The sequence below is a fragment of the Pteronotus mesoamericanus genome, unplaced genomic scaffold (genome assembly GCF_021234165.1).
Source record: "Pteronotus mesoamericanus isolate MK-2021 breed Mesoamerican mustached bat unplaced genomic scaffold, CSHL_Meso_final contig_246, whole genome shotgun sequence".
In the NCBI taxonomy this organism is placed as follows: Eukaryota; Metazoa; Chordata; class Mammalia; order Chiroptera; family Mormoopidae; genus Pteronotus; species Pteronotus mesoamericanus.
In genome coordinates this window covers 7,879,981-7,894,570 of record NW_026555104.1, presented here as the reverse complement: position 1 = coordinate 7,894,570, position 14,590 = coordinate 7,879,981, and the positions used below count along the sequence as shown (strand labels likewise).

At 49.9% G+C, this 14,590-nt stretch overlaps 1 protein-coding gene across 2 annotated transcripts in view; it reads right to left on the bottom strand.

The window, feature by feature from the left end:
• ASIC2 (acid sensing ion channel subunit 2) overlaps positions 1-14,590 on the bottom strand; it is a 910,697-nt gene that overhangs the window by 3,346 nt on the left and 892,761 nt on the right. For both annotated transcript variants that reach the window (XM_054573128.1, XM_054573127.1), the window contains exons 4-7: positions 9,475-9,625; positions 7,260-7,316; positions 5,694-5,847; positions 3,182-3,273 (exon numbers count right to left, since the gene is read on the bottom strand). In XM_054573128.1, the coding sequence (XP_054429103.1) occupies positions 3,182-3,273; positions 5,694-5,847; positions 7,260-7,316; positions 9,475-9,625 (454 nt within the window). The remainder of the gene's footprint in view (positions 1-3,181; positions 3,274-5,693; positions 5,848-7,259; positions 7,317-9,474; positions 9,626-14,590) is intronic.

Genomic DNA, 14,590 nt, shown 5'->3' with positions numbered 1-14,590 from the left:
GACAGAAAAGACCAAAGGTTTGGCTTTACTCACAACACACGCAGGAAGGGGTGAACAAAGAACTCAGAAACCAGACCTTCTGAATGGCTCCCCTCCACGGGGAGCCTGGGCATGTAACTGGAAGGCCAGGCCTTTGACATGTCCCTCCCGCGGTGCACAGCTCTGAGAGCCCATGGTTTGCAGCACCCAGTGAGGATGGGAACTAACCTAAATGCTTATGGGAGGATTCTAGAATAGACCTCATGGGCTAACCAGCTTGCCGATTATTTCAAAACCCCACTGATTGAGCCCTTTTTTTTTGGCTCTGGGCTAGGAACAGAGATAAGGCAGGAGTGGCCCTTGCCCTTGTCAATGGCACAGGCTAGCCTGAGACACGTGTGTCGGGTGTGCTGGGTGGGGGTCTCAGGAGCAGTGTCATAAGAGGCCTCCCCCTGCCTTCGATCATGACACGGCCTTCAGGGCCACCTTGGGGCACCTGTCCCCCACTGGAAGCAGCTTCTATCTCCCTTACCTGCAGGTAAATGGTAAATGTTCAATGTGTTCTCTTTGTAGAGCAGAGGTCCTTACCCTGGGGTGGATGGGCCCCTTTGACCCAAGTTATTCCAGACTGGTCTTTAGATGCCCCTGCATCACTCTCCTGGGAGACCTGTAATCAGTGTGGATGCCTGGACCTACCCTAGGCCTATGAAATCAGAATCTCTTGGGTGGGGGTTGGAAGTCAGGACTTATGAGTTCCCCAGGTGGTCCTTGGGCCCACCAAGTCTGAAAGCCACTCTCCTGTGGGAGCTTCAGATATTTGGAGACCTCCTAACATTGACTGAAAACACTATGTATGTGTGCCTGGGCATTTGTAGTGGAAGGGTTCATATCGGAGAAGCTATTATCCCATTCTGCAGGGGACAGTGATCCCCCAGAAGCCTTAGGTCTTTGTTCCACTGTTTTCGGGGGCCCTGAGCTTGGAACGGCCACCAGCTTGCTGTGTGGCTTTGATAAGACCCCACCTCTCAGTAGTTTTGCCTTCAAAGGACCCTAAAAGGCGAGGTCATTGGGAGGGGGATTGGAGGTGATGGGCTGCACAGTCGTTTCCAGCTGTGACCTCTGAGGCTGGGCTGGGGACAATGCGGGTGCAGGTGGCGGTGGGCATACTGTCCTCCTGGAGATTCCAGGCTGACCTCTTGGTTTGAGAACTTCCTGATGGGCATCTCTGCCCACGCCTATGCCAATTATCACCGATTATAACTGGGAGGAGCCTGACAACCACATCCTGAACAAGCCGAGGTCCTGGGGAGGGGCCTTCCTGGCAGGACTTGGTGCTGGGCTCGAAAAGGCTCCCCTTCCTTCCTGTCCTCCCTCACTGCTCGCTCCAGTGTCCTCAGTGGAGGTTTACTGGGGAGTGTGCACTTATGTGTGTTCATGTCAGGTGTGAGTGTGTTTGTGTGCGGACGCAGCTGGACATGAGTGTGTGAGTCTGCAGGCACGCAGTGCGTGTGCAGGCAGGTCTGTGCAGGCGCTCACTTGTGTGTGTGGCTCATCACAGTGCGTGTGTGGCGTCGGGGTGTGGTGTGCACTGAGGGGAGGGTGTGGCCGTGTGGCAGGGAGAGCCGGGCCTGGCTGAGCCTGGTGGCTGCGGGTTCACAGGTGGCACATGCTCTCGTTGCAGAGCCACAGATGGCAGCATGCTTTTCTCAGCGGGCTATTCTGGGTGGGCATGAGACGCTGGGAACGCTCATCCTCGTGTCTGATGCAGAGCCGAGCTGTCCCTCATGATGGATTCGGAGCCCGGGCCCTCCCTGCTCTGTGTGTGCCTGTGCGTGTGTGTGTGCGCGTGTGCATGTGTGTGAGATGTGAGCTTATGTGGGGAGTGGGGCGGCCGGAGGGGAGGCAGCGTGTCCCGAGTCCTCTTTAGGAAATAAAAGGTGGCAAGAGCGGGTGAGGGGCCTACATCTCCAGGGCGTGACCACTGCCTCGGGCCCAGGGCGCATGTCTCTAGGCTCAGTACACAAGGGCCACAAGGGCCTCAGAGGCCTGAGTGACAGCCACCTTAACCCAGCTGGGACCCAGCTGCGGCCCAGCCCCCAGCCTCCTGTGGGAGGTGCAGAAAGGCCCAGATGGCGCCTTGAAACACCCGCTGGGTCCTGGGACTCTGGCGTGGAGACCGTTCAGGTACCAGAAATGACTCTTCGTGGACCTTCTGGGAGCTGGGGCTTTATCACATTTAACCACCACAGCCACCACATGAAGTGGGTTTTATTAGACCCATTTTACAGATGAGGGACCTGACGGCCCGTGAGGAGAAGCCACTTGCCCACATTCTCAGAGCTGGTCCTTCCTTTATACTCGCAGGTAGGAGGGGCCTGTTCCCGGCCCCCTCCTCCCGCCGCTCTCACCTGTTCAGCTCACAGAGGCAACAATAACTCCTTTTCTTTGCAGAGCCTTTCTTGAGAGTGAGGGGGAGTTGGGAGGAGGGCCCAAGCGGCAGGTCTTCCAACTGTTCTTCCTCTGGGGTCTTGTGAATTTTGTGTTGGGCTTGGGCAGGGTTGAAATGAACTCCCTGCCTCCATTATGTGTCTATGGGGCAGGGGAGCTGATGTGAACTTGTGTGGGTGGCAGTCAAGTTTATAGATATCTGGGGACAAGTGGGGTGTCTATGGGACAGGGGAGCTGATGTGAACTTGCGTGGGTGGCAGTCAGGTTTATAGATATCTGGGGACAAGTCGGGGGCGGGTCACTGGGCCTTCTCAATGCAGTAACACTGCTTTCCAGGTGGGGGCTCCCCTGGGGACCAGCCACAGCTCAGCCTTCCCCGAACCCGACAGCTCTCTGTGCCAGCCACGGCCCCAAGGCTCTGACTCCACCCTGGGGGCAGACGACCACGGACTCCAAGGGGGTGGCTCTAGAAAGGCTCTGCAAGACCCTTAGCGTAGCCGCCTCAATGTGTGGATAGGGAAACTGAGGCAGAGATGGCATGAACTGTCCTAAAACCTGTGCTTCACTGAAGTTCTTCCCACTCTGGGACAGGAGTAGGACAAGGATGGAAGGAACCATTCATGAGTATAAAGGCTAGACTCGTCGGCAGGCTCGCCTGTGCCTGCCTGCCTGCCTGCCCGCCCCCACCTGCCATCCCCCTCCCTCTCACCTTCGGTGAGATGTGGACGTTTGTGCAACAGACACTTCAACTTACCGAGTAAGGCAGCAACTTCATACGCCTTCTTTTGTTCAATTGTCTCGTAATTGAGAGCCTCAAAAAATATATCCAGAACGAGGATGTTCTCTCTGCAGAGGGAATGTTCAGCACCATACATGGGGGGAGCCATCGGCATCCACAGGGATCGTCTAACACAGCTTTCCCTTGGACGGATGGAGAAACTGAGGCCCCAGGGTGTGAAAAAACTGGCCCCAAGTTTGAGCTGGTTAGTGGCAGAGCTGGGATTTGAAACCAGGAGTCCTGACTCCCAGCCCAGTGCTCTGCACAGGGCAGGAGACACAGATGAGCGGCCCTCTTTGCCCCCTAGTTCTCTCTCCCCCCACTCTTCTCATGCTTTGCAGGGGTCCTGCCTACTCTGCAGGTTCTTGGGCCTCCAAAGGGCCTGCCTGGGTTTTTACCTGCAGGAGAGGACTCTCCTCTATTTATTCGGTTTTTCAAAAATTGAGTTTATTGGGGTGATGTTGGTTCATAACACCATACAGGTTTCAAGTGTACAGCTCAATCAAACATCATCTGCACGCTGCCTCATGTGCCCGTCACCCAAGCAAAGTCCCTTTCCGTCCCCACATATCGCCCCTTAGCCCTCCTCCACCCGCCCCCACGGCTCTTAGCGCCCATCACCCGCCCTCCCCTCTGAGATCTGTCAGTCTGTTCCATGTGTCCATGCCTCTGTCTCTATTTTGCTCATCAGTTTATTTTGTTCATTAGATTCCACATATAAGTGAGATCACACTTGTCTCTTGGTGAGGCCCGCCTGCCCCCGCTGCCATCCCCGCCTATGCCTGAGAGTCCCCAGAGCTCCTAGTGGGATTTACAGCAAGCTTCTCCTCGTGGGAGGCACTGCCTTGGCATTGCCAAGCCAGCTGCCAGAGCCTGAGCAACTTTTTAGGGTGCAAACTTCTTTCTGGCTAGGGTGGGGGGTTCTGGCAGAAGCACCTTGGTTCCCTTTTGTTCCTTCAGGCAGATGTGTTAATGAGACGCGTCTTGGCAGGAGGCTTCATTATTGTCGGCAAACGCCTGCTAAGCAGCACGACCCGGCACCTCCTACGATTCCCACTCCTTCAGCGTTGCTGACAGTGCCCTTCATGCCTCCGCCCTCAACCCGCTGAACAGAGCAGTTGGGTTTGCAGACACCAGCCGTAGGCAGGGCTCTGGTGACTGTGTTGGCAGGAGGGAGCGGCTGGGGAGAAGGGAGCCGATCTGCTCTCTCCGTGCAGGGCTCTCTGAGGCGCTATTCCAAGGGCCACCATCTCTTGCCCGGTTTATGGCAACTATCTCCTGACAGGCTCCCTCCTGCCCATTGGGCTTCCCATCCATCCTCTAAACTGCTGCCTGACGGATCTTTCTAAAACTGCTAGACTACTTCTAATTAAATAAAACTACAATTTAGTTCCTGAGTTGCTCAAGCTATGTTTAAAATGCTCAGTAGCCACATGTGGCTAGTGGTTGCCATGTTGGACATCACAGATAGAGAACATTTCGTCGCAGAAAGTTCTGTTGAAGAGCAGTGATCTAAAATACAAATTAGAGTCTGTCACTCAAATACTTGGAGCTCTTCGGTGGCTCCCTATTTTCTTAGGATAAAATCCACTTCCTGCCCATCTCCAGTCCCTGCCTCACACCCAGCTCGGACCCTGTTGCCCAGACACAGCCACTTGGCCTGCTTTCGCTTGCAGTTCTTTTGTCTGTCCTGTGCTGATTCCCTCTGTGGAGCCTCTGCCTGGGCCTCCCTCTTCTCCCGTGTCTTTCATTCATTTATTCTGTCCAAAGATATTTTTTGAGCATCAAGCCTGTGTCAGACACTCCACAGCAGGGAACCAAAAAAAAGAGGTTCCTGCCTTGAGGAAGCTTTCCATCTACTGGGGCAGCAAGTGATACACACACACACACACACACACACACACGAATATAGAATTACACAATATAGGGCGTGAGTGTTATAAAGAAAAACACAAGTGCTTTGGAATAAAAATAATAGGAGTGGGTCTAATCTAGCTGTTGGAGGAGATGGCATTTAAATGAAGAACTGCATAATGAAAGACTGGTTAGGTCAAGAGTGAGAGGAAAAGCATTCCCAGAAGAGGGAACAGAATGTGCAAGGCCTGCCTGGAAAACTCCTATGCATCGTTTTAAGGAAAAAAAAAAAATCCCTGAAGCTTTCTTTGACCATATCCTCATGAAAGATGCAGTCATCCATCTCCCTGTAGCCTTATTGCCTGTTCAGCCTTTGTAGCATTCAGCTCTATACTTGTCCCCCCACAAAAGTATAAGCTCCTTAAAGGCTGGGGCTGCATCTTAATCATTTTTGTCTTCAGATTCTGAGAGCTGAGCATAGAGCCTGGCACATAGTAGAGGCTTAATGTTTGCTAAATGGAACTAACTGCTTACCTTTGCCTTCTTCCTCAGTTGCCCCCAATTTCCTCCAAATTCATATCCCACCCGCCCCCCCCCCCCCCCACTCCCCTGTCCACATGCCCACTGAGCTTACGAGATATATTTTTCTGATTTGTTAAATTTCTTCTCGAGGTACTTGGCTGATGTCTTGCTGGGGATCTTCACCATGGAGAGCTCTTTGTTGTAGCGGGTCAGGTTGCAGGGGGTCCTGCAGAGACAGTAATTACTGTCCTTTTCTGCCAGCAGACCTGGAGGGGAGAGGGAGGTGAGGCTTAGCCAGGTACGGGGACTGGGACCCCTGGGCCCAGAGGAGCCTGTCCTGAAGCAGAGAAGGGAGCCCCTGGGAAGAGGTACTCTCCTGGTGAGTGAGGGGGTGGGGCTGAGGAGAGAGGGTGAGCTGGGCTTTTGCTTTAGGTTCAGGATGTGAGCACTTACACAAAAGTGCCCACTCCTTCTAGGTTACTCTCGGTTGGTCCTGTTTCCTCCTGCTTCTTTTACTGTTTTGTTGCCCTTTAAAAACTGTTGTTAAGCGCCCCTTTTGGAGAATAGCTCCAAGGTTGCCCAGGCCACTTCGACTTCCCAGGGCCTTCTTCTCTGCTCCCAGCCTCCGTGTTCTCACCCACAACGCGGGCTGCCTGTCACAGGCAGGTGTGGGAGACCACCGCCTCTGAAACCAGGGCTCAGCACCATTTCTTCTGGGGCTCCTCCTAGCCAGCGCTCACCCCCTGTGCCTGCTGGGTTAGGGCGTAGGCAAAGATTCACAATTCTTTTCCTTGGAGGCAAACTCCCTGCACCTGAACTCCTTCTCCTCTCTTCTTCCTTGTAAGACCTGTTGGTTGGAGACGTCATTTCCCTCCCTCCTTCTTCCCTCTATCTGCCTCCGTGTTCCTGGCTACCCATGGCTGTTGTGGAGACTTCACTCCGAGGAGAGGCTGAGTCTTCACGCACATTGAACGCCACTTCCTGTCCTCTCAGCCAGGCCTCCCCGAACCAGTCCTCCTGGATATGTGATTCCAGAGCTATACCCCACCCCCCGCCCTTAGCATTTGAGTCCATATGATTTATAAGTTCTCTCTGCTTCTCTTGATGGTAAACCATTTCCCACAGCTGGAGAGAGGCAGGCATGTGGAGTGGGTCTAGCTTTGGGGGTGCAGCTTGTTGCAGGAATCTCTCTCACCTGGTTTTCTGGGCGGAGGTGGGCAGTGGCAGAAGGAATCAGCAGAGTTATTCCAACCCAAAAACACCACGCAGGAGGAGGGGGAGTGCTCACTGCCTTCCATTGCACACGTGGAATGTACACGTGGAATGCACAGGCAACGGGCCTTCCCTCTGCCCGTTCCCCTGCCTTCCTGGGCTAACTGCTGTGGAACAACCTTGGCCTCCCTATGTGAACCCCCAGGCGCGTGTAGGGAAACACTGCCAAGCTCCCCCCTGACACCCACTCCTCTCTCCCCACCTCTCCGCCCCGTGCCCTTCCCAGCCCTCATCCACGGCATCGGGGCCTCCCTGACTGCTCTCTGCCTCGCTTTCCCGCGTCCATGCCACTCTGTCCCGCCTCTTCCCCCCACCCTTGTTCCCCCTCCCACCCAATCTCTCTCCCACACCCAGAAGATCTCCATCTCAGGCCCTCCCCGTCACTCCACGTGTCCCCGGTACTGACCGAGGGCAGGCTCTGCGCACTCCTTGTGCTGCTCAGGGGTACAGAAAGGCGCGTCCCCTGCAAAGGAGAAACACAAGGAGAGGTACTCAGGCAGCAAACCCTCCCCGGCGGCTGCGGGGCTGGGGGAAGGGAGTATATCTCGGTGCTGGCAGGGGCAGCAGTCTGCCAGAGCAAAGTCCGGAGGGAGCCCTTAATCAGGGCAGCCTGGGGGCATAGGGGCTGGTTCTCATCTTCTCTGACCTTGGGCCAGCGATAATGGGACCTTCACAGACTGCTGCGCTGCTGATGGGTGAGAAAACCCCGGCCGCTGAAAGTGGGGGAGGCAGTAAGCACCTACTGAGCCCTGTGTGAGGGATCATCTCCTTAATTATCACAGGGGCACCCTATGAAGTAAGAAATACTGTATCCTGCCTTCCCAGGACACCAGAGTGGCAGTGAGGGAGGGGGGCTTTGAACCCAGGTCAGTCTGAGCCTGAGGCTGGGGCTCTTTCCACCACACCACAGTGCTGCAGGCGAGAAGGCCTGCTTTGTAAGTTCCTCTTCACTGTGTCCTGAATTCCACATTAGTGACTGAGAGGCCAATCACAGTGTCATGGGCGGAATGATGGAAATTTTCACTGCTTGCTGTTCCCTCCGGTTCCAGGAGGGAAACTCCCCCGGCTGCTGGCCCAGTCCAGGCAGAGGGAGGGTAACATTAACTGTTGCTCAATTGTAATTTCTGGTGTATCTTTGCAGAAATCCAGGACCTATTTTATTGTTTTTTCTTTTACCAAGTGCTAAATTCTGCTGCAATGTCTTGTCTTTTATTTTTTAAAAGTATTTTATTTATTTATTTTTAGAGAGAGGGGAAAGGAGGGTGAAAGAGAGGGAGAGGAACATCAATGTGCGAGAGAAATATCAATTGGTTGCCTCTCACACAGGCCCCAAACGGGGACTAACCAAGGCATGTGCCCTGACAGGGAATTGAACCGGTGACCTTTCGCTTAGTGGGATGATGCTCAGCCAATAGAGCCAGGCTGGTCAGGGCAGTGTCTTTTCTTTACCATTTCCCCAACACTTTTTTTTCAAGGGCTGAGGGGCTGTTGTGTTTCCTCCTTTCTAATAATAATAATAATAAATTTAATTGATACATTTTCCTTTTGGCCTGTTTTCTAGGCAGCTCAGAGGTTATTTTAAAGATCAATGATTATAATCTTAGATTACCAAATAAGTTACTGATTACTAATGAAAAAATTCAAAATTTAGCTGTGAGGATGTTCATTTCAGCATTGGTTATATCAGAAAACAATTGATGATGAACTCAGTGTCCCATATAAGGATTTTGTTAAATATACTTTAAATAAAGCATGCTATAAACATGAAATAGTACCTGTTAAATATGATAACAAACTTCCTGGAACGTAGTAGGTCTTCAGTTAAGGTTTTGGTTCCTCTTCCCATATGCTAACACAACAACTACTGGCTTCTGCAGTTTAAAAAGTACTTTTATGTCTTAGCCTAATTTTATCCTCAAAACAACTAATGTTTCTGTTTTAAAGATAATGAAGGTGAGAACAGAGAGGTTTAGAAACTGGGGCCAGGACACACACCAGGTGAGTGGAGGAACCTGAATTAGAAGCAAAGGCTCTGCCTCCAGCCCCAGTCATCCTTCCATGATGCAACACCAAAGTCTTCCTGCCCTAATCAGCCCCCAGCCCCACTGCAAGGCTGCCTCTGACATGCCGGCCCTCTCTGATGAGATGGCCGCGTGCACTGTTAGTCCGACAACAGGAAGGAACATCTGCACATGCAGATTTACTTGCTGTCTGATGGACTTTGCCTCATTTGAAAGAGTGCTGGACCTTTGGATGCAAGAAGGAAACATCTGGATGAAAGCAACAAACATCTGGATGTTTGCACCACATCAGGATGCAACAATTGCAAGCATCCAGATATCTGGACACAGCAAACAATTAGCAAACATATTGAGCATTGGAAGGAATGTTTTCCAGACATGTGGACACTTCTGGACACCAGGATGCTGCCTTGGCCGCTAGGGTGGATGTTGCTATGTGCTCTCTAAATGCTTGGGCACCAACTAACAGTCTTCCCAGAATGGCACCCCTTGAGATGCTCATGGTGTGGGCGAAGTGTTTCCCAGCAGGGCAAGAAATGCAAAGAAGGTCCCAGGTGGTCCCCGGTGGGGCCCTGCGGCCACCCGTCCCCTGGCACTGACCTGGCATGTGGACCATGCGGCAGTTGCAATTCTCCACGATGTAACGGGTCTCACAGTCGATCCTACAGGCGGTGATACTGTAAACAGGAAAGAAGTCGAGTCCCATTTCTGAGGATCGGCACTCGCCCCACGGTGGGGGCAGGTATGTGAGCTGCAAGACAGGGAGAAGGGGGCAGCAGTCAGCCTGGGAGGTTAGCCTCAGTGGAGTCAGTAGCTCATTCATTCACTTATGCAATCAACAAACAATTATTGAGCATCTACTACGTGACAATCCAAACTCCACTGGCCTCACATGCCTTCCACATCTGGCTCTAACACTACTTTTCCTATTTTATCCCTTACAGCCTTCAAGAAATGCCGATCTTCACAGAGACTTTTACACATGCCATGTGTCTTACCACCTCCACATTTTGTCATCTCCCATTCCATAGAAGGACCCAGTTAAATTCTACCCTTTTTACTTGGGACCCCAGACCTAGGCCCAGAGGTTGAAACCTGGAGGAAGATTCAGGCTGAAATGGCCTGGGGCACAAACCCTGTTGTTTATGGTCCTTGGATCTGACTAGCTGAGACCTCCAGTGTCACATGGTAGACAGCTCTTCTGGGGAACATGCCACTTATTCTCAGAGGTCCAATGACCATAAAATGTTCTAACACTTACGGTGCTTGCCTGCTGGGGATGAAGAGGGTGAAGGATGAGGGAACTAATGGTTCTTGAGCACTTACTATGTGTTAAGCCCCAAGCCAAGTTCTTTATATACCTTTTTTTTTTAAATTTAAGAATAAAAAATAAAACACACACATTTTCAGTGCACAGTTTGACAAATTCTGAAAAATGAGTACACCTATGTACCTACCACTTCAGTCTAAATCACCCTAGAAAGTTTCTTCCTGTCCCTTTCTGATCAGCCCCACACCTGCCCAGACAATTGCTGCTAGGGATTTTATCGCCTTTGGTTGGCTTTGCCAGTTCTCAAATTCCATACAGATGAAAATTTACACTATGTGCTCTTTTATGTCTGGCTTCTTTTGCTCAACAAAATGTCCATTACACAAAGTGAACTTCACAGCAAAGATACTGCATGAGCTAAAGGGGGTTATTTCACAATGATAACAGGATCAAGAGAATATAAAAATTCTAAAGATGTATTGCCTAATGGTAAGTTTCAAAAATACATGAAGCAAAAATTGACAGAACTAAAGGGAAAAATAGACACATTCAGAGTTGGAGATTTCAGCATTGCTCTCTCAGTCACTGATGAATAAGGAGACAAAAAGTCAGCAACAACATAGAAGATCTGAGCAACACCATCAAACAACTTGACATCATTGCTTTTTAAAAAGCACTGTCCAAACAATTATGGAATTCGCATACTTTTTAGGTGTACGTGGTCCATTCACCATGATACACCAGATGCTGGACGATGAAACTAATCTCAATATATTGAAAAACTGTAGGGAGTATGTTTTCTGACCAAAGCATAACTAAATTTGAAATTAATGAATAACAATAAGTAAAAAGATAACACAAGTTACCAATATCAGAAAAGAGAGGATATCTCTCCTAATTCTATAGACATTTTAAAAATAGTAAGAGATTATTATAAGTTATTTTGTTAATAAATTAAAGAACTCAGATGAAATGGACAATTTCCTTGAAACCCTCCCCCCCACAAAACTTGCACAAGAAAGAAACAGAAAGGCATGAATCTTATGCTTACTGTTTGTCTTTTTCCATTCTTTTTTGTCCTTTTAATCTGTCAGAATATTTATATATTTCAGGTAATCTCTTGTAAGCAACTGATCTGGGTGTTGCTATTTTACCCTGACAGGAGTGGAGAGATTAATCCACTTACATTTAACGTAGTTCTTCACACCACGGAGTTGAAGCCCACTATCTGGCTTTGTTTCCCATTTGTCCCCATTGCTATTTCGTCTTTTGTTATCTCTTTCCTGACTCCTTTTGTATTAATTAATATTGTTTTAATAGTTCATTCCATCTCCTCTACCGGCTTTTGATTTATACTTCTTTGTATTATTAGTCTGAGTTGTTTCCCTGGGATTTACAATATGTGGCCTACCTTGAATTAATATTGTACCACTTCGCATAGAGTTCTAATTCCATCCCTTCCTGTTCGTCATTCTTTCCTGTATTGAATTTCCATTTGATATCAGTTTCTTTCAGGCTGAAGAGGTTTCTTGACTATTTTTTGTACTACAAGCATATATTTTACTCATGGTTTATTTGTGGCAAATTTTCTCAGCTTTGTCTTTATTTTTGAAACTCATTTTGACTCTACATAGAATTCCAGGTTAAGTGTTTTCTTTTAGCATTTCAAAATGTTGCACTGTCTTTGGGCCTCCATTGTTTCTTCCCAATTTTCAAACTTTCTGGCAACCCTGACCTCTGATTTGTGACTTTTTAACTCCATGAGGGCTGCTTGGTGCTGGAACGCCATCCCCAGAGACCCCTTAGAACTGGACGTGCCCTGGAGGCAGAGGTCAGGTAAATAAATGCGCACCTCACCCAGCAGCACAGGGCCCTGACCTCAAGGGCTGTGTGCCCTTCAGTGTCTGCCTGCTCCAGTCTGGTCAAACAGTGGTTTTAGACATTCTGCGTCTAAGTCCTATTTCCTGGAGACTTGGTCTGATAAAAGCTACTCCGCTGTTACTGAGAACACAAATTCCCCACACTTATTTTATTTAATATTCACAGGACTCCTTTGAGGGAGATGTTCCTATTCTCATTTTACGAACGAGGAACCTGAGTATTGGAAAGGTTAAGTAGTCTGTTCGAGATCACGCGCCTTGTCAGGGGCAGAGCCAGCACGCAGTCCTGGGGATTTCTGCCTCCCGCCTTGTGCCAGTCACACTGGCTGGCATCTTCTTACAGGGAACTGGGGAGGGGGAGGGAGAACCACACCAGTGAGGGCTTTCAGAGCTTCCCTCTTGTGCCTTTATCTGATGGCTCCTTTCTTTTTCCCTGTTCATGCAGGTGTGCTTCACTATCTCCTCTTTCTTTGGCATTCATGAGTGGGCCAGGCCTTTGTACAAATGTCCTGTATAATGTGGATAATTCACTGCTCTCCTCTAAACCTTAGTTTCCGCATCTGTAAATAGGAAGTATTCGGGGTTGATATGCAATGATTAGAATGGATTAGGTCTCCTACATTGCTCAGTATTGGATCCATGAATGCACAAACTGACTTTTGGTAAGGCTGGGGGTCTGGAATGATGTATATCAACTTTGGGGGATTCTCCTTTCTTTTTTGTCTCCTAGAACAAGGTCCCACGATGGGTGGCCCGAGAACGTAGCTGGCAAAGCTCTGGTGACGAGCTGAGGTCTGCCAGGGTCAGCCACTTCCCTTTTTTGCAGAGGTCGTGATCCAGATACCACGGCCACCCCTACTGAGGCTGCCTCATCATTTGCTCCACCAGCTTTTCTGAAGCCTCACATGCCACGGCCCCTGGAAAATCACAGTGTATACAGTATCAACTCTTGCTTACCAGTGAGTGTCTAAACATAGGTTGGAGTATTTGTTTATCCTGGGCAGGCAATGCCTCTGGGGGCCCTTGAAGCACTGTCTCAAATATCTGAAGGGCCGTCTCAGGGAAGATGAACTAGATTTGTTTTCAGGCATCCCAAGGGAAAGAAAGGTAGACACAAGAATAGTTTGTAATAAGGGAAGTAGAGACCACGATGGCAATTATTGATGTTGCAGGCACCGTGGTAGACGCAGTACATGCATTACCTTATTTTTTTTATTAATGAGAGAGAGAGATATGAATTTGCTGTTCCACTTATTTATGCATTCATTGGTTGATTCTTGTGTGTGCCCTGACAGGGGATTGAACCCACAACCGTGGAGCATGGGGCTGATGCTCTCACCAACTAAGCTACCCAGCCAGGCCCACCTTATTTAACCTTAAAGAAGGATTGTCTCAACTTTCTCACCTATTGTATGATTCAGTAATAAAATCACCATATGGAGAGTAAGTTCCCCATCATGAGGGGTGTTTGAGGAGACCCAACTGCCTGGCTGGGGTGCAAAGAGACAGTTCAAACAACGAGTATATTGTGAGTGAAGAGACTTCTGTCTCTTAAGTCCCTATGTTTAATTATAGACTCTAAATATATTATTTTCCTTTAAGAACTAGAAGCAGTGCGATGGGCCAGACAGAACCTTGAGCCCGTCTTTCACGGGCTAGCTGTGTGACTTTGGGTAAACTTCAGAGCCCCCACCCCCAGCACTTGGTCTCATCCGACTAAGTGCCCAGCAGCTAGTAGGTGCTCATCAGGACTTAGCTCCTATCCCCTTCCCCTAATAAACTCTTTTATGTGTTTCCATCCTTTCGTTTATTTAGCAAATAGCCCAGCTCCACTCTGCTCTCCTTACAGTTTGGTTCTACAGACCAACAAATCTCTGCCTTTTTCACATAAAGTTACTTTGAGTTGGATTTATTATGATAAGGGCTCCTGCCAATTCAGACGTCCAAGTCAAAACGACACCAGGCAGCGGGACCTAGGGGTCTGAGCGGGGAGAGATCTGGTCTGGAGATGGGAATGTGGGAAGCTTTGGTGAACAATGAGGCTGCGGAGTGGATGAGCCAGACCAGGGAGAGAGGAGAGATGCCCAGGATTGAGCCTTGACCTGTTCCTGCATTTACTTGATTGTTTGTCTTTCCTTCTGCATTTTTTTCACTGTGCCAAGGAACTGGTGGCTTGGGATAATTGCTTAAACTTATGAACTGAGCAAAGAACTCAGAACTTCTGTGACTGAACCCTGGTGCTTGCCTTTCCTGCTCCACTGCTTTGAGGCTTCTCTTTACAGTCTATTCATTCCATCACTAGGAACTTGTGCTTCCTCCCTCCCTGCCCTGGGGACATCCTGTGCTGGCCCTGGGCCACTGGCTCCCCTGGCCTCTCCCAGCCCACAGAGCCCGAGGCAGGGCAGCAGGTGGCGCTGCAGGTAGCAGAGCAGCCCAAGGCCTGTCTGTCACCTGAGCGGCCCCAAGGGAGTAGGCCCTTCTCCCAGGCCCGTCCCAAGCTCACTTGTTCTTTTCCTGTGTCTGCAGCCTGTGCCTGAGGCCTTGGCTGGGATGCTGCTGCGGGGGG